This window comes from Numenius arquata, chromosome Z (genome assembly GCF_964106895.1).
Source record: "Numenius arquata chromosome Z, bNumArq3.hap1.1, whole genome shotgun sequence".
Taxonomy (NCBI): Eukaryota; Metazoa; Chordata; class Aves; order Charadriiformes; family Scolopacidae; genus Numenius; species Numenius arquata.
Window position 1 is genome coordinate 71,441,640 of NC_133616.1, and position 24,884 is coordinate 71,466,523.

Sequence of the window (24,884 nt, forward strand, 5' to 3'; positions counted from 1 at the left end):
ACCAAGGGGGACTGAAAACAAACCAGATACAACTTTCTCTTAGAACACCCAAATATGAACTTCATGGCTCCAATCCATTTCACTAAAAATGTCTAGGGGGCAAAGATAACAACAATGAAAACCATTTTTAAGGTCAGCCATTTAATTTGGCTAGATACTAAAGGCAGTAAAAGACATGCTGGATCTGTAGCCGCCTTCTTGTCAAGCCTCAGGCTCTTGCTCCCGCAATCTAAGTTCTTTAAAAAAACACCCAAAATGTGGAAAGTTGGTTAAACTATTTTCCCCAGTATCTGAAAAGCATCTGTACTGGTTTTGCAAGGGAAGATATGTCCAAATCTAAAGGTTTTCACAGCAGGGTGTCTAACACAGCAAGACTAGCAAGTTAAAAAGCTTATGCACCTGCTTTCTTTCTGTTGTTCTTTGGATTTTTGTTTTACTTTTTTTTTTTTTTTACATTATTGTGAGAATGCATAGCTTTCATGTTTCTTATCTTTCCCTTGATTGGCTCGGACAGCATTCTGATTTACTTCTGTCCCAGCAATCCCTGTTTTTTCAGGTACTTAGAACCTGCAGTTCTAAGCAGCACAATATTTTCTAAAAGTAGTGTTTACAAGGTATCACCACCAGCCTGTTCCGTGAATGGCAAAAGTCATTGTCAGACAAACAAAATTTACTCACTGATGACTAGAAGTAAATAAAACCCCCACAATTTCCACACAGTTTGGAGAAGCATAGGTTTCATTCATTTTATTTACTAGACAAGAAACAGCAGATTATTTTATTGAAGTCAGACTGTATTAAAAAATGAAATGTATACATTCAAAGCACTCAAGCATGTTCATCACTTAAAACACCAACTAAACCCAGAGTTCTTCAGACCAACAAAGCGGCAAAAGGCCAGCAGAGTGTTCAGAACACTGGCAGTAAAGGACTTTTCTGTACAGTTCTGTAAGTCACGTAAGTACAGTTTCAGGCACAAATTTGGCATAGGCATTAGGTAAATTTTTAAAAATGAGAACATTAATTCATTACACAACTGCTGCTATGAAAGAGCCAACAATTACTAAACCACGTCTTCTAGCACATAAACAAAACCCACTTTTTTTAAAAAAAACCCCACTGAAATAAAAAAAATATGGATAATGTATAAAAATAGTATAACTTTATTTTGAAATTTTCTGAAGTGAAATGTAACCATTTGCCTGCCTTTGTTGAAGGAAAAGATGAGAGGCAGAAACAGCAAAGCAAATAGCATACTTGTGAACCTGCTTTCTTAGATCTTATTTTATGAAACTGCAGTAGAGTATTACCTAGCCTTTCCTTTCTTTCATCACCTAAACGGTATCACTGAATAGAGGATGACAACTCACTACTGACCTTTTTCTTCGGCCACTGTCTGACCCAGCTTGACAATAAAGCTATTCCAAGTTTAAAACATACTCAAAATCTAATTTTAGTCATCCTATACACTATCAAGCACGATAAAGATTATGAAAAGCTGCCTTATCCGTTATCATTGGTCAATGCTTACTCCATTCTTTTATGCTTGTAACAATTTTTGAAGATGTTATAATCTCTGGAAGTTCGAAAATGATCCTCTCTTCCTTGTAAGCACCCAAACTTCAAGGCCCATCCAGGTGGTTACTGCTTTGGCAGGATGACCGAACACTGCACTGTTGTCTGAAATAAAAAGCCAAAGTAGATGAATGCTTCCTCTGCCAATGCAGAGCAGAATTACTTTTCAACGTAAAGGCAGATGACACAGCTTCCATTTGGCTTACAAACAGGTGTAACCCTTTCCATGTGCACACCATCTCCAACTTCGTCCAACACCACAAGTGTTTGAAGAATTACAGGGAGGGCATATCCTACAACAGTTCAACAACTTCTCATTACAACTTTTTAAAACTATGTAACAGACTTACTGGTATTGAGAACAACAACCTGTATTGGGTTTGTGTGACAAGGTTTTGGTAGTGGAGGGCCTACAGGGATGGCCTCTGTGAAAAGCTGCTAGGAGCCTCCTCCGTGTCCAGTAGAGCTGCCCCCAGCCAGCTCCAAGACAGACCCACTGCTGGCGAAGGCCAAACCCACCAGTGATGGTGGTAGTGCCTCTGTGAGAACATGTTTAAGAAGGGGGAAAAAAAACCTGTGCAACAGCAACTGCAGCCAGAGAGAGGAGTGAGACTATGTGAGCACAGCAACTCTGCAGACACCAAGGTCAGTGAAGGAGAGGGAGGAGGTGCTCCAGGTGCTAGAGCAGAGATTTCCCTGCAGCCTGTGGCGAAGACCATGGTGAGGCAGGCTGTCCCTCTGCAGCCCATGGGGGTCCATGGTGGAGCAAACATCCACCTGCAACCTGTGGAGGACTCCATGCAGGAGCAGGTGGATGTCCTGAAGAAGGCTGTGATCTCATGGAAAGCCTGTGCTGGAGCAGGCTCCCGGAAGGACCTGTGACCCCGTGGAAGGACCCATGCTGGAGCAGTTCATGAAGAACTGTAGCCCGTGGGAAGAATGCATGTTTGAGAAGTTCACGGAGGACTGCCTCTCATGAGAGGAAGCCCATGCTGGAGCAGGGAAAGAGAATAAGGAGGAAGGAGTGGCAGAGACAATGTGTGATGAACTGACTGCAACCCCCACTCCCTGTCCCCCTGTGCCACTTGTGGCGAGGAGGCAGAGAACTCAGGAGTGAAGTTAAGCCCCAGAAGAAGGGAGGGGTGGGGGGGAAAGTGTTTTTTAAGATTTGGTTTTCTCACTATCTTACTCTGATTTGCTTCGCAATAAATTGAATTAATTTCCCTGAGTCAAGTCTGTTTTGCCCATGGCAGTAATTGCTGAGGATATCCCTGTCCTTATCTTGACCCACGAACCTTTAGTCTTATTTTTCTCCCCCTCTCCAGCTGAGGAGAGGCAGCAATAGAGTGGCTTTGGTGGGCACCTGGCATCTAGCCTGGGTCAACCCACCACACAATTGTATTGCAGAAACACTATAAATTAAGGACTTTTACGCTTACAACCTTCAAATGAAAAATTGTGCAGCTTGCTTTTCGTTTTTAAGGCTAGCATACTGGCTTACATGCACCACATTGATAGCAAGGTCTTCACAAACATAATCATAATGCTCTGAAAATGAAGTTCCTTAAATAAAAGTGATTTCTACGTGCTTCTTCATCAGTTCTGAAGAACAGCTATCAAGAATAGAAACCTTTCTCTAAAGGTGCACTGACTGCTACTCATGTTATGGAGGGACAGGCAACTTTGACATCACCCACATACAAGGGTAGGGCCTGAGAAACACTTCAATCTCAGCTTTCTTAAGAGGTCCTCAACCTGCAAGGACAGTATGAAGATCACTGCAACTACAGATGATGTGAAACCTTGATGAATTTTCCCCCTTCACCTTATTCACCTGAGCCAATTCACTCTAGTCACACAAGTATGTTCACTGATTTGACTTGAGACATTTTTTGAGGGAAAAAATGACTCAAGCATATTTACAAGATCAGCTCTACATACATAAATTATAAATGTTAGTTTAAGTTTGTGACAGACTAGAAAAAATGACTGAAAAATGTTAACCTTTACGCCCCTTCAACTTGCTAGCTCCCAAACATGTTAAAGTCCAAGTATGCCAATGATGAAGTGTGCTGAAACATATCTATAGATACCTCACCCAATCTAAACTATCCCACAGTGTTCACTTACCACAGATTGCTTATAAAAGTACAAAATTATTTCTTGTATCAGAGGTCTGACAAATATCGTTTCACATAGGCTAGTACAGAAGTTCAAAAAAGGCAGTTAATATCCTCAGAGTCCAGAAGTTTATCTTAGCAGCATTCACAGAAGCTCTGACACCTTACCACAAGCTGATTTTCTTACACCCATGCTTTAAGAAAAATCAATTCTAACATGACATTCCTTTTATCATCCCAGTACAGGTTGTCTCCTGATTCTCATGGTATCGAATCTTACTGTAATAAAGATACAGAGCTCAGTTCCCAGTTGTTATGAGTTAAAATTCTTTTCAACAAGACAGTTTTTCCTCTCTCGCCAATACTTTTCCTAACAAGTATAAAAAAAAAAAATCTACTATATTAGTTCCCTTTTGAAATTGCTGTCACTGATTTGTTTACTTCATTCAGCAATGAGCCAATGTTTTACTCGATCAGCTTTTGATACCAATGCAGTGGCTGAAGTTCTTGTTGCTTGTGATGTCCTACTGTCAATTATAGCCAAACTTGAAACCGCCCCTACATGCCTGCTCTTGCTTCTGGATTCCTTCTTTGTAGCTTGTCCCTGCTTCCAGTCGTTGAATGCTGCATTTTTGCACTGGAGCCATTTCCTGTTCAGTCAAGCCAGTCGCCTGACTGGTCTTTCTGTAGATCACTCCTGTGCTTGGAGAATGCTGTCCTTAAAGTCCTTCCAGCTTTCTGGAGCTCCTTGCCTCTTCAGATCTGCCTCCCATGAGATGATACCTACTACTTCACTGGTTAAGCCCAAGTATGCTCACCTGAACTCCAGCATCTGTACTCTGCTACTTGCCTTCCTTGCTCCCCAGAGGATGCTGAACATCACTATTTCATGAGCATTACAGCAACAACCGACAGTGATTATCACCTCACTAAACAACTCTTCTCAGTGACCAGAAGATCCAGCTCTACATCATCCATGGTTGTCTCATTCTATCCAGAAATTTCCCTGACACCAGCCAGAAATCACTCGGACCACTGTGATCAATAACATCATCTGTGTTTCCTGATCTATGACATAAATAAAATGTGGTTACACCCTGTCCTGAAAGAGTAAGGGCTTTGTACCCTGGCCACGCCTCAAAATGACAAGAAGGAAGATGCTATGCCTGCAGAAAAGTTGGCTCCGAACTTTTTTTTTCAAGTTCATGTAACCTGAGCCTGGAGAATTACCTCTTTTTACAGCAACAGAGCCAGGACATACTGGCCTAAAGACATCTCAGGCAGTTAAAAAATATTAACATTCAAACTACACCTAAACTCACTGGCATATCTCAGATGAAAAAAACACATGAAAAGGAACAGATGGCAGGCAGCCTATCCTTTAGCAGAAAACCAGCCCTTCAACATTTTTGCTTCAATAGTCCAGGGTTTCCTAAAGACTACTGTGAGACTCAGAGATGACATTACCGCATATGTGTGGGTGGGATGCATACCTCCATGGGAGGAGACAGGTAAATGCAGCTGGGCAAACAGACTGGCAGCATACTTTCTCCTGCTTGGTGAAGTTCCTCCAGTCAGAGCAGCCAGATAACAGAGCTCAGAGAGGAAAAGTTGTGTCCTTGGTTTTATGGTTTCACATGCTTCCCCAAACACCAGACACTGGCAAACGCCCATTTGTGATGCCCAGCTGCGGCCTGGATGCAGAATGGCACGGCTTTACATCGACACTGATCGCAGAGTTCCAGCTGCAGTCTTGCTCAGCTCCCTTCTCGTCTGCGTTCCTTACCACAGGGCATGCAAGAGCTGCTGCCTTTGAGCTCTAGGAAAAGGTGCCTCCAAAAAAGATCAGTTCAAAAAACCCCATCATCTGACCTTCAAAATTCCTGGATTAAAATACACAGAAGAACACTTCATATCTACAAAGAGAACAGTCTTTTAGAAATCTTTATGGTTCAACCACACACTAGTACAGAGGCACATATTTATTTCTCTTTGCTGTATGGCATAATTGCCTCTCTCCTTATTCACTAACAAAGAAGCCTAGGACCAATCTTTCATATACTTTACCACCATTTAATGCTTCAAACAGAAAGATTTTTAGCCTTTCCTGCCCTTCCTAAGTAAAATCAGAGGAAGCCTCCAAAACCTCAGACTTTCCTGTCACTTTTCCAGAGTATTTGGTTGTGTTAAATCAGAAACAATTGTGACTACTACTCTCCTGACATAAAATCTCAAGTCCCACTGGCAATACCTTGTTCCTGTTTCCAGTTCTTCTAATGCCTTCAGATCAACTCCCTCTCCCACTATACCATCACTCAAACCAGCTCCTATCAGCAAAGAGCATAAACACATGAGAATTGCCAAGCCGAAGGGAAACTATCTCAATATTCATCACGGATACCAGGCAGTAGCAGATGCTTAAGGGAAAGAGTGTTAAGAAGCTACACTAGAATGGAGCGACCCTTCCTCTAGTGCATTATATCTTCCTCTTTCAGCAAACAGTAGTTCTGGGGCTGAGCTGGAGGAAGCAATGGAATTGGTGTTCTAAACAGCTGACAACAAACTGAAAGAAGGGTTAGCATTCGTTAAAGGGGAACCCTGCAAACTTTGTGCCAGCTCTTTCCAGTCACCTGCTCTTTCACTCCTGATGAATAACCAAGACAATCATGCAAGGGAAAGCAACAGGACCCTGCTTACTGAAGGACACCTGCCAGAACTGGCGAGAGACCCCTCAGTACCTAAAGAGCATTATATACGTGGCAATATCTAGCTCTCTTTTTTTTTTTTTTTTAGATTATTTGTTCAAACTCTGTTTTTTGGGTGTTTTGGTTTTTGTTTTTTTTTGGTATAGCCAGGCACCTGTATCAAATGAAAGAACTTCTTTACGTTGAGGGTGACAGAGCACTGGAGCAGGCTGCTGAGGGAGGTCGTGGAGTCCCCTTCTCTGGAGATTCTCAAGACCTGCCTGGATGCAGTCCTGAGTAATGTGCTCTATGCAATCCTGGTGTAGCAGGGGAATTGGACTAGATGATCTCCAGAGGCCCCTTCCAACTGTGACAATTCCATGATTCTGTGAAATGGAAAGTGTGGCCCACTCCTCTGAAAATGTCTTCTGTGTATTAGAGGGGAAAAGGAGTACTGGTTCTGTCATCTCCCTTACCCATCCATGACACAACTTCCTAAAGACTGCAAAGGGGAAAGGGACAAATCAGTTACCTCTCAAAAATTTATAAAGGGGACATTAAAATAGCTGTTTCAGAGAACCGACTGAGGAATCCAAGACCTCCTAATAAAAGGTAGGTTTTCTAGAGAAGAATCAGCAAAAGACTCACTTCAAGTATTTGGGTTGGACCTCCACAAACCTGACCTGGTCAAGTATGCTTAAAAGTGTCTGGGGTGAATTTTGCTTTCCTTCAGGATACTGACTAAACTACAGTTAAGAGTCACTGACAAGACAACCATATTGGAAACAAAACTGAGAATTTGATCCCAATCAGAAGGCATAAAAGATTTTTACAGCATATACCATTCTGTTGGTAGTTCAATTTCAGGGATACAATTTCAGGTACATGAAGACATGACTTATGTCTGTGATCATTTTTCTTATATGTTCAAATTTTAGTCAACACAGTGATTTTCAGAAAAAATAAAGAACTGAAGAGAGGTATCAAGAGACTGGACTCTTGAAAGTTTTCTCAACAGGCTTTCTCCTTTTCAGACTGCTGCTTCCACTAACAGAGATCCTTGCGGCTCATTTCTGTCTGCTTTTTGTCTTTCACATTCCAATTCTCTTTCCCTGTCTCCCACACTATCTTAATGTGATCCTCACCTCCTCTCGCACTTCATGCTCCTGTACTCTTGGAAATGCCTATTTGTCACAAAAAGCTTGCTGAGAAGTTGGATAGACATCCAAACTATATTTTTTCTTTCCCTCTGTGCTCCAGCCAGAAATGAATCAAGCATACCTGTGAAATAGAGGTGATGTAAAACATGCAAATAAACTCCCATCTAAAAAAAATCCTGCCTAAAAATTCCCTCAGCAATATATTTTGGAATGTTTTTTTTTTCCATGTTTGTTTTTTCATGCACTGTAGATCTTAAACCTGTGGGACAACACAATTCTCATAATTTCAATTGGGGTATTACCCTTATCTTGTAACAGACTTCTCTCCTTCTACATATTAAAGAGTAGATTTTTCATTTGGATACTCACTTAGATTTGTATCTTACCTGTGCTACGAAGGATAACACTTCACCAACCACATATAGATGTCCTTAATTTTTTTACCTTTTGTAACACTTGTAAAACTGAAGCTAGATCTTTGCCATAAAGCTTGTTATAGTCTTAATGAATTTGTTTGCCCATCTTGAACAGATTTGCTTTGTTGAAGCATCTACTCTAAGAAGTTATGTGTATGTATGTGTACACTGTCCCCAGTACTCATCAGCCTCATGTATGTACTTACTCTCAAGGTGTGCAGGGTGTCGGTCCATTCCATGGAACCTATCTGAGGTATAGCAGTAAGGAGTAAGCTAGTAGCCTTATCTGCATTCATTTTCAGTGTCCTTAAAACTTTATCCACTGAAACCTAGAAATACAAGAAAATTGAGTGATATCTCTCAATTTGGATGGCATGCATTTTAAATACTCAAATAAATTAATTTAACTCATACATCTCTACGTGAAAAGATGAAGCCTTAAAATGCCACCATCATTTTAGTCAATAAAACCTTTCTTCTGTGAGTGTGTGTCTGATTATATTTTACACAAATAGGACAACCAAAGCAGATACATCATTTTCAACAGAGCTGCAAAAGAAAAAACACCAGACCAGTTATGGGAAGACAAGCTCATACACAGAGCTGATGAGCTTCGCACACGAAGGCCTTCTGTTTCAGAGAAGAGGAAACAAAAGGTTTGCTAGTAGTGAGGCAAGTTTATAAAAAACAATGAGGTAGCAACAATTGATTCTGTTCTTACTTTCACAATCATTCATCCAGAATAGCTCCCTGATACTGATGTAAGTAAGAACAGATTTAGTTCAGTATGTGATCTCTTATCAAAACCTACAGGTTCTCACCCAGCTCCCTCAGGACAATACCCAGAGAAAAAAAAGTTTCACTCACTGCTGCTTCATGTTCCTTCCAGCAGTCATAATCTGTTGCCATGGCAACACTAGCATAACTCATTCCAGCTTCTTTTGCGAGAACCACTTCAGGCACTGTGGTCATGTTGATAACATCAGCTCCCCAGCTGCGAAACATCAAGCTTTCTGCTCGAGAACTGAAACGTGGGCCTTCAATTGTGATCATTGTCCCCTTGGAATGACACTGGAGGCCAAGCTTCCTGGCAGTCTCAATAAGAACCTGTGAAACACGCAAGTATCAGGAAAAAAGAAATAATTCCCCTGGTGCATTGCTTTTACATCCCATCAAAAAAATTACATACAAAAGAAATTAACTTTATACAAAGCAGTCAAGCTTCATATGGCTTCAGCTGTCCAAAACCACAGATCAGCTTCTGTTTCCTTACCCAGCAAGAGAAATTAAGTCCTGCTAACAGGAATGATCTTGATTCATTCAATGAATCTGATTCACCTGATTTTGTTAGTATCAGTTGTATTACTGTTTTCAATGCAGATCAAGAAACTGGAACAATATTTAGGCTGTGCTTACATTGAGAACAGAATGGTGAAAATGCTCCACTGAACACTATATTACCACATGGTGGAGTTAAGCTGGTAAGAACAGCAATAGGAAATTAACTTTTTGAAAGCAAAACTTTACAAGCATATACTTTAAAGAGTACCCTGGGAATCTGCAGAGAAATTACTACCACATTTTCCCATGCCAGTGACTGAGCTGTACACTTTGCATATACCCTGTACTTCACATTAGATTTTACAGACCCAACTAGGACCTTGTATATGGCAGAACCATCATGACTCTTGGTAAATGGTCTGGCCAACACCAGTTGATACAGTAGAGTGTACCAGCATGTGTAAAGAGGACTAGGACACCCATAACTGTCCTGAGTAGCAAGGGGAAAGTAACTATGATTATATCTGTTTAAAATGACCATCAACAGAAAAGCTTGAAAAGAAGTATAAAAGCAGCATGAAGAATTGTGACAGGACAGGAGAGGCCATAACACAGCAGCAGTGAACACTTAGTCTGACACAACCAGAAGCTGCCTTGTCAGCATCATGACCTTCACACAGGCCAGGTGGAGCAGCCTTTCTGCAAAACGTTGTGAGAAGCCTGCCCTCCTGCTGGTTGGTGGACCTGTCATAGACAGGTGCAACCAGCAGTGACACCTTGAGGTGACCTGTGGGGTGCCCACGTAGGATCAGTGGACTGTGAGGAGCAGCCCAAGTACACATAGAGCTTGAACACCCACACCTCCCACTGCAGATGCGTGTGAACAGGTAAACCTGCATGCCCAGAAGAGGGCAGGTGTGCACGTAACCCATGTGTGCTGGGGAAGGGTATTCGTGCATGCGACTATGTCTATACGTGTGTAAGGGTAAAACAGAGCTTCTGGGAATTTGCCACAGAAGGGCACTTACAAATTTGTAGGAGTTTATTAACGTGCTGTAAGTTAATGTAATATTAACTACACCTAATATTGTCGTTTATTGCTGATATTAATTCTGAATGTATGATTCACTGATTGCCAGTTAATTACATGTTGTTCATAAATCAATAGACAACTTCAATTGTGATTTGACTTAAGCCACAGTTGAGCAGTATTTCCCTGAAACTCTTTACAAAGTTCCAACCTTACTCTCTAAGATGTTGCAGTAAACCCCAGTTTCTGAAGGCAGTAATAACCAAGGCAAGTTATTCAAAAGTTTGCAGTCGGAGAAAATATAAACTTCTTTCAAATTCTCATTTAATTTACAGTGTGTAAACCAAATAAACCAGAGTATTTTCACACATTTGCACATACATAATATAAAGTTTCATGCAAAATTCCTTAACTAGTCTACTACAATAATAGTTTTGGCTTTATTATTATTGCATTTGTGTATGAATTTCCCCTGAATTAGGATAAACTGGGCTGAAATGACCTCAACAATTTTCAGGGATAGTTCCAGGAAAAAAGTTTAAGTCACTTTTATCTGTTATTTTCAAATGAAGTGAAAGTATCCCTTTTCAGCCTCGCTAAGACCTCAAATGCACATGTTCTTCAAAACATCTGTTAGGCTGATTAGAACACATAGGCTAATGAGATAATGATCACGTAAGACTGGGAAGTACCTAAATGTTTTTTCTCTGTTTCAGAAGGAGCACTTCTCTGTTAGCTTTTCAAAGAATATAATATTCAAAGAACATTGTCTCTAGCTACTTAACAATCGAAAGAAAACTAGCCTTGGCATATGTTTCCTGCAACCTCGGGAAATGGCTTATGCATATCTACTTACCTTTTTTAAAAAACTGAGAAAGAGACACAGTCTGAAGTACTACCAAACATAATGGTAATTATGTAATAATAACCATTAACTGGTTATTATTACACTGTAATAATACTGGTTTTAATAACACTGTTTTTAATCCGTTTCAGAAAGTGTGCTTTTTATATTCCTTTTATCTGTTGTCACATGACATAATGCTCAAAGTCAGTAAGCAACTATATGCCAACTGATCTTTGGTAAGAGCTCTTGTTGCTTGAAGTACTTTGCCTCATTTGCTGTTCAATGGAAGAAGGGCAAAAGCATGCATACGTATAATATATAGTGGTTTGTTTCCTCATGAGATCTAAAATTGCAAACCACCTTGATTCCTAGTGCGCTGAAGTATCATTCTACTAACAGTGCTGTGGACCTGCTGGTTCATACCTCAAAACCACACAGTGCCTGGCCAATTAATAAAAATACCCTATGACGACACTGAAGTGAATTGGTGACGAGCAGAATAGCTCAGTAGTACAAATATTTATACATGCTCTGGGTACAGTCTGGGCCACATGCTTCCCAATTCAACTTTGTGCTGTTCAGTGTAGTAATTGACTCTACAGAGAACAAGCCTCTTGGATGGATGCCACTAACTCTGTAGGTGTTCCTGTACCCCTGCAGAACATAGCTCCCTGATCAGAGCATTCCACAACACCACAAAATGCGCAGTTCAATCTTCAACCTTCCCTTTTCCTCCAGTCTAACAATATGCTAAGGTGACATATTTAAATCACAGATACACTCCCAGAAGATTATAAGAGTGTTGAAAAACAGAGCACTGTTTCACACTGCTTAGTGTAAGTGGTTTGGAAGCCTGAATACCTTGAAGTGACAAAACTAAGAGCAACAGTTAAGAATATAAGGCTACTGTAATTTGGCTTGTTTCTATGTTTAACATCCTTTAAACTAAGCCTTGACTCTCTACCACCACCCACTGCTACAACGCACAAAAGCAATATTGTAATTTCTGTGAATGCTAAAGCACTTTTTATTTAATTATTTGTATTAAGTATGTAGAGTGCCTCTACTATAGTTGCAGTTTTATTCGGAACAAAAAGGAACTAATTACTCATTCTATCTTCCTGCTTTTCCACTTTGTTGCTTTCTTGGCTTGTTACCTGATAAATAAAGATCTTTTATCCTGTTATTAAAGTTCTGGGGGAATCTAGGTTGCTAACTGACATCTTCTGCATACCTCCCTTAGGAAGACAGCTCCTACAGACACAGGATCTTTTACTTCCCATGCCTTCCCAATGTTACACTTTTCCTTGAAACCATGACATACCTGAGAAACAGGAATAAATAGGTGCAGATTGTCTCCATATTCTAAGAATGCATAATTAGACTACTATATCATGAACAAATGCCATGAAAATAAATAACATTTCTAAATACTATTACAGAATTCACTAACCTCTCTGGTTTTGGTGCAGAATGGCTCTGCCATTGGAACATGACATACTCCTGCAACAGCGGAGTGTAGCCCCTCGTATAAAGTACAGTGTCTTTTAGTCGTCCTAGAAAAGCAGAAAACATGCTCAGAGATAAAAACAAGGAGAAAACAGAAGAGAAGGCAAGAAATCGACACAAATCCAAAACCATAGCATTCCTTCAAGGGAATCAAAATATCAGTGTGATATTAATGACTACCTGTAATCCCATTGTACAAACCTTTCAGAATTGAGCTCAAGAGTATAAAACCATTATTCCAGTAAAGCACTGTCAATTGATCAGAGAAAATCTATTGTTAACAAGATACTGAAATGCTGATTTGTTCTTAAATGATACAGATGGACACATTATACTACAAAAATCAGCTAAGTTTAATAGTCTGGCAAGTAATCTCGGAAAAAAAGAACACAGTAAGCTTTCAGGAAGGGGAGGGATCAAATCTGAATTACCACAAAGCTAGTCAAAATAGAGCTTGTTCATATCATTGCATTCCTACACTGAAAGGATGGGAATTTATAAGAACAGCTTCCTGAACAAAAGAGGTGTGAATTGAACCAGATAAAATCCTGGAATGGGATGTCTACATATTCTCAGAAAGATTACACAGATGCATTGGAAGCTTGCAAGTAGAAGAATCCTTTTCCTCACTTCTCTTAATTGAGAAACTGTTTTCTTGCATGGAAACTGTCAAACGTGCAGGAATTACTATCCAGCATGCCATTTTGACAACTACTGGAATTGTTACCCACTATCTCTTTACTTTCAAATGCACTGCCTCAAGCTAATTCAGTCAACTGGATGGTGAAAACCCTATGAAACAAAATTCTTTTGAGACATTTCCTTCTTCCTCCCAGTGTCACATATTATACTTTATAGGGGAAAAGTAAGGCAACAGCCAAATTCAATCCACAGTTAAAATACAAAATTTCTGCTGGTAATACTGCTCACAATGGTTCCCCACCCAAATCACCAGCAAATATTTAAAAGAAGGTTTTAAATACAAGTTACATGTTAGAGTAGATTTGAAAAAGGAAAAAAAAAAGGGGGGGAATCAATAGGGTACCTTTAAGCATGAGATTATAAACCAGGAAGACAGATCATTAATTAAAAACATACGCAAAACGGGACACAGTTGTTAACATCAGTTGAAACATTAATTTTTCCTTTACAGTATACTGAAGAACTGCAAACAGAATGTATCTGATTTTACACACTTTTTTTCAGTGTCTGCTAATGAATTATTTAGAATTGCAGGAAATGGGAAAAGTCAGAATCCCTTTCCTGCACTATAGTATTTCAGATGTTGTTAGTCAGGCCTTTTTACTCAGAAAAGCCCTGAGGAAAGATAGCATATATACAAATATTAATCTCTGACTTTCAGATACCCTGCCTTCTTAGGAGATAATGGCCACATCACTACATGGCCCAATAAAGAAGTCGTACTATGTTTAGCACCATACATACAACCTGCATGGGAATAAGTAACAACAGTAAGACCTATGACTGCTCTTAGCAATGGACCACATATGTTTGCACTCAAGAGAGCATCAATTTCTCTTCTGCATGGAAGGCTGCAACTCTGTAAAGGCCACAGCGATTCAACGTGGGCTGTAATTCAGCTGATAAGTCCGTAAATTGCTTATTCTTACCCTAAGGTAAGAATAAAGGCAGATTTGAACCAATCTCTGATTCTTGCTATCTATGAAGTGATGGCTGGTACAGCCTTTTAGGCTCTCCTCTTTTCTGTAGCCCTACTACTCAAGCCAGGAGCTGGCCATTCTGATCTGTCCCACTCACCTGTCCACAGGGTACAGGGCAGCAGCACCTAATTGTCACCACTGCTCAAGACTGTTTCTCTGTATCCCTTGTAGAGAGAACAGATGTTACAGAATCATAGATGCTTTCCTTGTCTTACTCTCACAAAGACCAAGAGCCGGAGAGCAAGGACAGTACCTGCCTAAGGTTCCTCTCATTACAGGAGTTTCGAGACCTTCTGCATGTACCCTGAGTGACTCCTTATGGAGCCAGCAGGAAACAAGAAATAAGGAACTCAACAGCTACTCTTCAAAGACTCCTTGATCTCACAGTTTTAAATGTGCAGAAGTTCGCATGACCTCCATCAGAAGGACAGCAAGCCTGCTTAACAACAGAGAATGGCTGAATGTTATACAATTGCCTGATTGTTTACATTAAAACAGGAAGAAGTCACCAAGTGCCTGCCTAGAAACTAGCCACACTACTTCTAGTAGAAGCGCACAATCCAGAAGGATTGAGCATAGCACAAAGGGAAAGTACAGAGATCTTCCCAGTGGGGGAGATCAGAAGCAGCACCTGAAAGCATTGGACTGATAACCATGAGCAAGCAGCTAAGTAAGAGCTAGGGCTGCATAGCTCCCGCTGGCCACCTGTACTGGGTCTGGTGAGGAGGAGTTAATTTTCCCCACAGCAGCCCTCATAGTACTGTGCTTTGCATTGGTAGCTGGAAACGTGCTGATAACAGACCAGTGCTTTGGCTACTGCTGAGCAGCGCTCGCACAGCATCAGGGCTGTCTCTCCAACATTCCCCCATCACCAGTAGGCTGGGGGTGGGCAAGATCTTGGAAAGGGACGTAGCCAGAACATCTAACCCAAACTGAACAAAGGGATATTCCATACCACACGATGTCTGCTCAGCAATAAAAGCTAAGAAAAAGGAGGGGAAAGGGGGGCATTTGTCTTTGTTTGTCTTTTGGAGCAACCACTACACGTACTGAAGCCCTACTTCCCAGGAAATGGCAGAACATCGCCTGCTGATGCAAAGTAGAGAATAAATCTTCTGTTTTCCCTTGCTTCTGTGCGCAGCCTTTGCCTTTGCTTCATTAAACTGCCTTTATCTTGATCCACGAGGTCTTTTTCCATCTTATTTTTTCCCCACTGTGTCCTGCTGAGGAGGGGAGTGATAGAGGGGCTTGGTGGGCACCTGGGCATCCAGCCAAGGTCAATCCAACACACACCTGACCTCTGCAGGACTTTGTGGGGAACTCCCACTGGACCCTCATGCTGCTTCTGTGCCAAATGTTGGATGGCAGTAGAGGAGAATAGGAAATTGTTTCCCTGGAAAAGGGGCATGTATGTTTTTATGCATAACTGATTGCGTACCAAGTTCAGGATTGAGTGGTACTCATAGATCAAACCTTTGCACTGTTGCACAGTTTTGCCATGCCTGCCTTGCCCTTACCGCTGTTTCAGGTTCAAAGCTGCACGTACTGCAATTTTGAAGGTTTCCCCACAGTTTTTATTTCCCATATGTAGAAACTTATGTATTTCCCACATGTTCCTAATATGCAGAAAAAGCCACACTTTTAATCAGACAGTGAGGTGGCTTTTGCTCCTTCATTTTCATTTCTTCACAGTAACACAAGGTTTTCTGGCAATGCTGACTATGACTGATGCTAGGGAGCAAAATCCAACTCAAGTAAGTGAACAAACCAATCACTTCCATCTGTGACAAACAGTCCTCTACCACTTGCATCATCACTTTCCCTTGTCTTCCAGTAGTGTTGAATTATCAACAAGCTATTAGTAATTTAACAACATCTGCTGTATAAAAAGGAGTCTCAGCATGCTCTGCCTCTTCAGGGACACTGAAAAATTGTCCCACAAAAAATTTTTCAGAGTGTAACAACACTCTAATAATTGTAGTGGTGTATGTGACACAATAAATTCAAACAATAAAGTTGGCAGCTGTTACAGGATTTCTTTCATGAAGCTATTTTCTGCATCTTCCTGACTGAGCTGAGTCATCTAAGTAAGTAGTTACCCTCTTAGTCTTTTTTTCCTAGCAAACATCAGCAGCAAACCAAACAGAAAGTATTAAAAAAACCCTAATCTGTCTTATCTATCCAGTTGACTAACAGCACTATAATAAACTAGCAGGAGCCAAAGAGAAAAAAATTCTTCCAGATTTTTTTCTTTTTTTTGTGTTTCAAAGAAGAGAACAACTGTTGTAGCCCATAACAGTACCTGTGGTTACTTTTGGATTTGGAAGTACGGAGAACACCATGTAAATATTTTGGTACTTAACAAAATGTATCTTTTACTGTTTAAATACACACACTAGTCTGTAAGCATGAAGAAAGCAGAGACTCTATATACAAAATAATTTACTACGAGTGTTAATGATCCACAGAATTAAGCTCTCAAAAGTCTGGAAATGCTATATAGTTCCAATTACACCTATTCAGTGTTCCCCACTAAACCTATGCCAAACCTACGCCATAAACTAGACAGAAGTCCTACACAACTCCATATACTGAGATCCTGTCGTTAATGCCACAGTGTGCATGACCCCAACTGCAGCAAACTACAATTGCTACCTACAGCTTTATGCTCAATTCTAGCCCTTCTCCTATTCCCATTCACTATTCATTTTTCTTGCTTTGTACCTAAAAAGAGAATAATGATGAGATAGGGATCATTCACATTGCAGCAAATGTCTACTGAGAACTAAAGCCCAGGTACCAGAAGGTACCTGGTCACCTAGAAGGCATTGATTTTAATGGCAGCTTGAGTAAATCCTTCCAACCTAGACCCAAGCCTCTTTCCTATGTAGTGCCTGCAATCAGTTAATCACTATATAGAAGCCAGGGCACCTTTCATGAAAATTAAGTGGCTGTTTTTGCAGCTTTAACCAGTACCTTCTTTCCAACTCTGCTGACGTAGTTTGTTTGTAGGATCTGATCCTTCATTAGAAGGTATTTCAGAAATTTGCATTTTTTCAGATTTTGCAGGGCAATTAATCTGTTTTGTCACATGAAAATATCTTCCCGTCAGCAGCATTGTTTTCATAATGATTTATGATAAATAGTGCAATCACTTTTACAGATATACCCCTGTGAAAGGCAAAAATGCAGACCCTACCTCCAAAGAACCATCAGTGTAATACCCACTGGCAAAGATCATCAGGGAAAAAGACATCCCAGATATCAAATTGTCAAATGAAAGAGACTATTATGACTTAACAGTTTTCTGAATTAAAGGGCAAGCCAGTAATGATTTTAAAATTCATATTATATGTTGTTTTCCACACTGAAACATTCTCACGTGCGTTGTGAGAAGCTTCTTGGTTTCCCGAAGCCATGAAACAAGTCTCCACAAGTTCCCAGTCTTCTACCTCAAAACAAAAACTTACTTGCTCGAATTAAACACTGCTCATATATGGGCTATGCCATTACTACTGGTGATCACCTGAATAAACTCTAAGTGAAAGCATAGATCAGAGAATCACAGAATGGTTGAGGTTAGAAGGGACCTCTTGAGGTCATCTGGCCCAACCCCCTTGCTTAAGCAGGGCCACAAAGAACTGGTTGCCCAAGACCATGTCCAGGTGGCTTTTGAGTATCTCCAAGGATGGAGACTCCACCACTTCTCTTGGGCAACCTGTGCCAGTGCTTGGTCACCCTCACAGTGAAAAAGGGTTTCCTGATGTTCAGAGGGAACCTCCTGCATTTCAGTGTGTGCCCACTGCCTCCTGTCCTGTCATTGGATACCACTGGACACAGCCTGGTTCCATTTTCTTTGCACCCTCACTTCAAGTATTTATATACCTTGATGAGATCCCCCCTGAGCCTGCTGTTCTCCAGGCTGAACAGTTCCTGTTCCTTCAGCCTTTCCTCATAGGAGACATGCACTAATCCCTTCAGCATCTTCATGGTCCATGGCTGGACTCACTCCAGTATGTCCTTGTCCCTCTTGCACTGGGGAGCCCAGCACTGGACATAGCATTCCAAGTGTGGCCTCATCAGTGCTGAGCAGAAGGGAAGAAGGATCACCTCCCTCGACCTGCTGGAAACAGTCCTAGTCATGCAGCCCAAAATAATACGATTAGCCTTCTTTGCTGCAATGTAAATGATCCCTGTCCTCTCACTCATCTTCACATCAGAGAAATATAGATTTGTTCTATAATGGTTTTTTTTTTGGAAAGGGACAGGTTCTTAAAACTCAAACTTAACCAAGCTGATTACTTCCCCTCTGGTTCAGAAGTTATGATGCAGACTGGCAAGTGCTGGGAAATTTAAAACTGCATGAGGAGATTAGGTAGCTTCAAAATGAATGGCTAATTTTGATAATGACATTTTGGATGAAAGATGGTCTCAGATTTTATATCTGGTTCATTTTCTGGCTCTGTTAATGTCTTTCTGCCTGACCTCTGGAAGAGTTAGTTTCTCCATACTTCCACCCCTCATCTGTAGCAGATAATAACTCTGCAATCATTCCAACTGTTTCTTCTGGGCCAGAGGCTACTTCTTACAAGACTTGCAATTCACAGTTTTGCATGGTTAGGCTCCCCTCATCTACCTAGGAGTCTGCTAGAAGATAATGCTGTCAAAGTAACTGGTGCTTTACTTGCAGTCATCCAAACCATGTACTCAATTATGATTAATATCTTTCCTAGATACATCAATATCAATACTAAAATTACTTATTTCCAAGTACTACTGGCAGAATAAGGACGATTACGATTTAATCTGTATAAACAAAGTGATCAGCCTAAATACTGTTAGACTTGAAAAAAAAACCAAAAAAACCCATTGTCAGCAATACAGCTGCTCTCCACCCATAAATCAACTCTAGTATAACAGGAAGCAGTTTACATGGGGCTTGCTCCTGCAGATTACTTAGTCATTTAGATACACTGTACTTAAAACATACTCTCTTACAAGAAAAAGCAGTTCAGTGACACACTCAAAAACTGTCAGTAAGTCAAAACTCAAACAGTACTGCACTGCAGCAAACAAACATAGGCATACGTGTTCAGTTGGCATTGAAATATTGCCAGCAGCCCCCCAAAAGCACAAAGGAGCTGCATAAACCATTCCGAACACTTAAAATTGTGTGGAATATCCAAATAAGACTTCCAAATATAGTATGTCTATAAGTATTAATAATAAATATAAATCTTAAAATGTGCCACTGTATTTTTTAAATACTTGGTGTAGTTGGTGATCTTTAAATGCAGCCTTTCTCCCTTCCTCCTCCCCTCTACTCCTCCCCTCCCCCCCCGTTTGCTTTAATTTTTCTAAATATCACGTAATCAAGGGGGGGAGGACTGACTGGAGTACACGAACTTTGGAAAAAAATTAATTCCTTATGATTCTAAGCAAATAAAAAAATGTTAGCATCAATCCTTGTTTCAAAACAACCTCCTCTCTTTTCCCACTGAGTTCCATTTGATCTCTCTTCTGTAGAGACTCGTTATTACTGCATGTATTTCCCTACCCGGCTCCTACTATGCTTTCTTGCACCTCTGCATCTCCTTTGGGATTCTTCTTAGAATGGCCTGTGCTCTTATCATCCCCCACATCTGAGAATAGGAGATCTCTTCAGAAGACTCTTCTGAAAGAATGATACAGCTGAAAGCCTGGTATTTCTTCTATGTCTGCTAGAGTTGACTTTATAATCTCATTCCTTTTTCCTATCTTGTCTTCTTGTATGAATCTTACTTTTTGCCATAGGAACTGAGGCTATCACCTCATTTCACAAGAACTTAATTTAACATGTTATTATATGATTTAACCACACTTGTCCCCTTTTTTCTCCCCCAAAACTAAGAACATAATTAAAAACAAATGTTACTCACCTGTCAATGAACTGGTCAATTATGACAAGATCACCAGGTTGTATTTCTTCTCGTAATGAACCACAGGCTGTAGTCACTAATACATGTGAACAATTTTCTTCTTTTAATGCCCAAATATTGGCACGGTAATTGACATTCGATGGCATAATTGTATGATGCCTTCCATGTCTGCAAAGACACATGTTGCAAGAGAGCAAAATAAATCAGACTGAAATTGCCTTCCTTCTCCCAGATGAAGAGAATTCCAGGAAATGTAATTTCCCTAACAACGTTGGAAGTGGGACTGATATTTCAGCCACTTTCAGTGTAGCTTGTTTTCCTAACTGCATTAAGGTTCTCTCAGCATTTGATTTAAGAAGTAGCAGTGCAGTTTTCTTTTTAAATGCAAATTTTTTAAGTTCAAGACTAATGAAAAGAATCTTGAAAATACAATCCAAATATACTTTGGCAGCTTCAAGAATACAAAAAGCATTCTTTCTCTGAATTTTGAAAGTCAGTTCCATAGAGTTTGAAAACCCAGCTGCAGCAAATTAAATCTTCCATACACTACAACAAATTTGTAAGATTTATATAAAACTCTACCAATTTTCTGCTCAGAAGCACTGTTTGTACTTCCAGAAAAGAGTGGCACATCACAGGAAATTAAAAACACAAAGAACACACTGTTGTAATCTGTCACCTTTCCAAAGAAAACAGAAGAATCATCACATTTTTCTCTTTGATCTTAAAATGACCTGACAGCTTTAATAAATTGTAAGAATGACTTCACACTGTTGAAGTATACTTTTTCACCAAGACAGGAAATACTTAGTCTTAGAAGCACAAGCTTTTGTGTTATCTCCATCATCTCTACAGAGCTACATCACTCACATAGTGATTAAACAGAATCACAGAATGACATGGGGTTGGTAGGGACCTCTGGAGATCATCTAGTCCAACCCCCCTGCCAAAGCAGGTCCAACTGCAGCAGGTTGCACAGGAACATGTCCAGGCGGGTTTTGAATGTCTCCAGAGACAGAGACTCCACCACCTCTCTGGGCAGCCTGTTCCAGTGCTCTGCCACCCTCAGAGTAAAGAAGTTCCTCCTCATGTTTAGATGGAACTTACTATGTTCAAGTTTGTGCCCGTTTCCTCTTGTCCTGTCACTGGGGACCACTGAAAAAAAGACTGGCCCCATCCTCTTGACACCCACCCTTTAAGTATTTATAAGCATTAATCAGATCCCCCCTCAGCCTTCTCTTCTCTAGACTAAAAAGACCCAAGTCCCTCAGCCTTTCCTCATAGGAGAGACGTTCTAGTCCCCTAATCATCTTTGTAGCTCTTTGCTGTACCCTCTCTAGAAGTTCCCTGTCCTTACTTGAAGTGGGGAGCCCAGAACCGGACACAGTCCTCCAGATGCGGCTTCACCAAGGGGTGAGGGGCAGGATAGCCTCCCTCGACCTGCTGGTCACACTCTTCTTGATGCACCCCAGGGTGCCATTGGCCTTCTTGGCCACAAGGGCACATTGCTGGCTCATGGTCATCCTGTTGTCACCAGGACTCCCAGGTCTTTTTCCATAGAGCTGCCCTCCAGCAGGTCAGCCCCCAACCTGTGCTGGTGCATGGGGTTATTCCTCCCCAGGTGCAGCACCCTACACTTGCCCTTGTTGAATTTCATCAGGTTCCTCTCTGCCCAACTCTCCAGCATGCCCAGGTCTTGCTGTGTGGCAGCACACACTTGAATATTATTTTCAACCATGTTAGAGGAAAGAAGGAACTTCATTTCCTAATTGATTCTTTCACAGAGACCAAAAGGTCTTAAGAACTTGATTAAGAACTTAAGAACTAGGAGTCGAACAAAACATGACCAAGGACTGTCAGGCAGGATTTCCACGTTGTCTTTAGCATTTCTGATAAGTTACTATGCATGTAGATCTATTGTTTAATGCTGCAGTTGTTGTCATGATCCTCTTCTAGAATATACATGCCCTTTTTTTTTTTAGTCTGGCATTCACAAGCAAGTTTGTTATTTTTCCCAAAACATAAAGTGAAGTTGCAGTTAGCCCCAAAAGTAAACTCACATGGACTGTATGGGAATGGCCATAAATCCCAGTGAGGATGCAAACCACATCTGAGTTGTTCAGCCACCTGTAGCCCAAGGCCTACTTTGACGCAGCACTGCTATGAGATCTTGGCTTAGCATTTCATTTGAGAAAATGTGAAAAATGTTGTCCAGGTGTAGTAAGATACATGAGCAAAGTCCATGAAAGATAAGACAAATAAAACCACAGTCAGGAGTGTAGTTGCAGAGATGGTTAACAGTCTGCAACTTAACAAAAAAATACTGTCATGAAAAGATTTGGGGCCCTGAGTGCACCACTGGATCGTAATTGCCCTGGGCAGCCTCGCCCTGGGCCTCCACCCAAACAGTTGGTGCCCGTGAGCCAAGGTGCTCCCACTCCAAGCTCAGGTCCCAGCCTTCACTCCTGGCTTGAGCCGTGTCACAGGTGCACCTGTCCCCAGCCCCGTCTCCTGGATAGCCTTCAGACCTATGCTGTAATTTGTCTCCAGACCTGTTTTCTGGTGGACTTCGGACACACTCTGCAGCTTTGTCTCCAACCCTTTCTCTGGTCCCACCTCCTACTGCTCCTGCCTGGACTCCTTGGATGGATCCTGGACTTGATTCATCACCTTGACTTGTCTGGGACTGCTGATGGACCCTGTTATCAGCACCTGGCTCTGCCCATGCTGTCCGGATGCTAAGAACTGTGTTAGTATTCTTATGTTTAATCTAGTAGCACACTGGTCCTAGACATCCACGGTTACATTAGTGTGAAATTTCCACACTTCCAGAGTCTCTTCTGAGTATTGTAAGAGATATCTAAATAAAAATGACCCAGGCAGGGAGAACTACAGGGGATGCAGCCTCCTAAGCAATAAAAGAAAGCGCCAGAAGACTCAATAATCAAAGGGAATGATTTGGAAGAGTCTACAGTGGTTCCAGAGATACAGTTCACCTGTAAACAGGCAATTTACAAGGATCACAAAGGAAATTTGCGAACACAGGGAGCAGACAGATTACTGAGGTTATCAGGCACCACCCACCTACTACCTGAGCAGGCAGCCTTGCAGGTTGCTGTTCTTACTGCGGCAGCACCCCCCACTAGATATCTCTTTCCTAACCTAGATGATATTTTTAATACCCTGACTCCCTGCAGCATCAAATTTGTTCAGGAAAAACCCCAGACTTCTGTTGGACTTTGCTAACAACTACACAGAGCAAAATGAAGTCAGAGTAAAAGTGCAGTTAACCTAATGTAAAAAGAAAAAAATATTGAGAAAACTTCAAGACACATAATATAAACCCGCTTAAGATGCTCATTTACCTTGCCAACAGCACACAGTCCACATTTTTTATCTTTCCCAATATCAAAGCATCCGATGGCTGCAAAACAAGCAAATAAGAATGAGTTACAGTGACAATCACATTAGAAACCTTAACAGCTACTTAAAAATAAGCAGGATAGTTATGAAAGGAAATACTGGTTACCACCGTAGTCTCACATTTTCTTCAGCTCAGCTCTGTAATTTGATACGGCAGATTAGTAAAAGAGTCTGGAACAGGAAGTGGATTATCACAATTTTTCTGTGTTCTTAATGACATTAATATTGCAACTCCTTACTTTAGGGTTTGAAGCAGTAATACCTTAAATACTTTATATACTTTGAAACAGTATTCTTTCAAACAGTGCTGCACAAACACGAAAAAAGCACATACATGTTGCCCTTAAATTGGCCAGCTGATCTCACTCTCTCCTTTGTAGCTTGTTTTTGCTAAGCAGGTGCCCTACTGAAAGTTTCCTCCCAACAGAAATCACATGTAATCTGTCCATCTCCATAACAGCCGCCATTCGCTGCTCTGTCCCCCTTCTACCATGACCCCCTAGCTCACACTCATGTTCTACGCTCCTCCAACCCACCCTTTACTCCCCCCAAACCTTCCTGCTGCCGGGAGTCCCGCTTTTGGGGAGTGAACTGTGATACGACAGAGAACTTCTGGTACTAGCAACAGAAGCAGGCCTCTGTTTAATCAGATGCTAATCTGCACTTGTACTGAACAGCAGTGAAGTTGGATGTGTTGCTTCTCCTGCCCAATTCAGAACTGCATGCATTTCACTTTGCAGTGTAGAAGAAACTATAATTAGGGTGGAAGCCACTCTGCCAATCTCTCCTCCTTGCCCTGGGATTTAATACTGAAATATCTATTAAAAAAATTATGATTTATTTACGGATCACAAGTTTGCAAGTGTCTGAAAGGACGCACACGTTTGCATTTAGAAGCGTTCTGTTGCCTGCTACCTGATATACTTTTATTTGTATTTTAATGCTAGCCATGAGATTTCAATTAGCATTTAGTTTTACAGCCGTTAATTCTATTACATACTTGAAAATTTGCAGAGATCTAGAATAAAGTAATGAGTTCCACAACTGTATTTTAGAGACACTGATTTCTTATAAAATCACCACTTTCTACCCTCTATTGCGCAGCTCTTTTTCATCATTTTTAACATATAATCTCTTCAAAGCACTATAATTTAATCCATCACCTAGGTTTAAATTCTGCCAGCCACAGATTTGCCTCTTTTTTTTTTTTTAAGGGAATGTTCCAGAAAATTTATTTTT

General features: G+C 40.9%; 1 protein-coding gene across 1 annotated transcript in view; it reads right to left on the bottom strand.

Moving 5' to 3' along the window:
- Positions 1-723: 723 nt before the first annotated feature.
- The window catches only part of MTAP (methylthioadenosine phosphorylase), a 35,018-nt gene continuing 10,857 nt past the window's right edge, over positions 724-24,884 (bottom strand). The window contains exons 3-8 of the mRNA XM_074166267.1: positions 23,588-23,646; positions 20,223-20,390; positions 12,567-12,669; positions 8,823-9,062; positions 8,162-8,284; positions 724-1,680 (exon numbers count right to left, since the gene is read on the bottom strand). Of these exons, the coding sequence (XP_074022368.1) occupies positions 1,642-1,680; positions 8,162-8,284; positions 8,823-9,062; positions 12,567-12,669; positions 20,223-20,390; positions 23,588-23,646 (732 nt within the window). The 3' untranslated portion in view covers positions 724-1,641. The remainder of the gene's footprint in view (positions 1,681-8,161; positions 8,285-8,822; positions 9,063-12,566; positions 12,670-20,222; positions 20,391-23,587; positions 23,647-24,884) is intronic.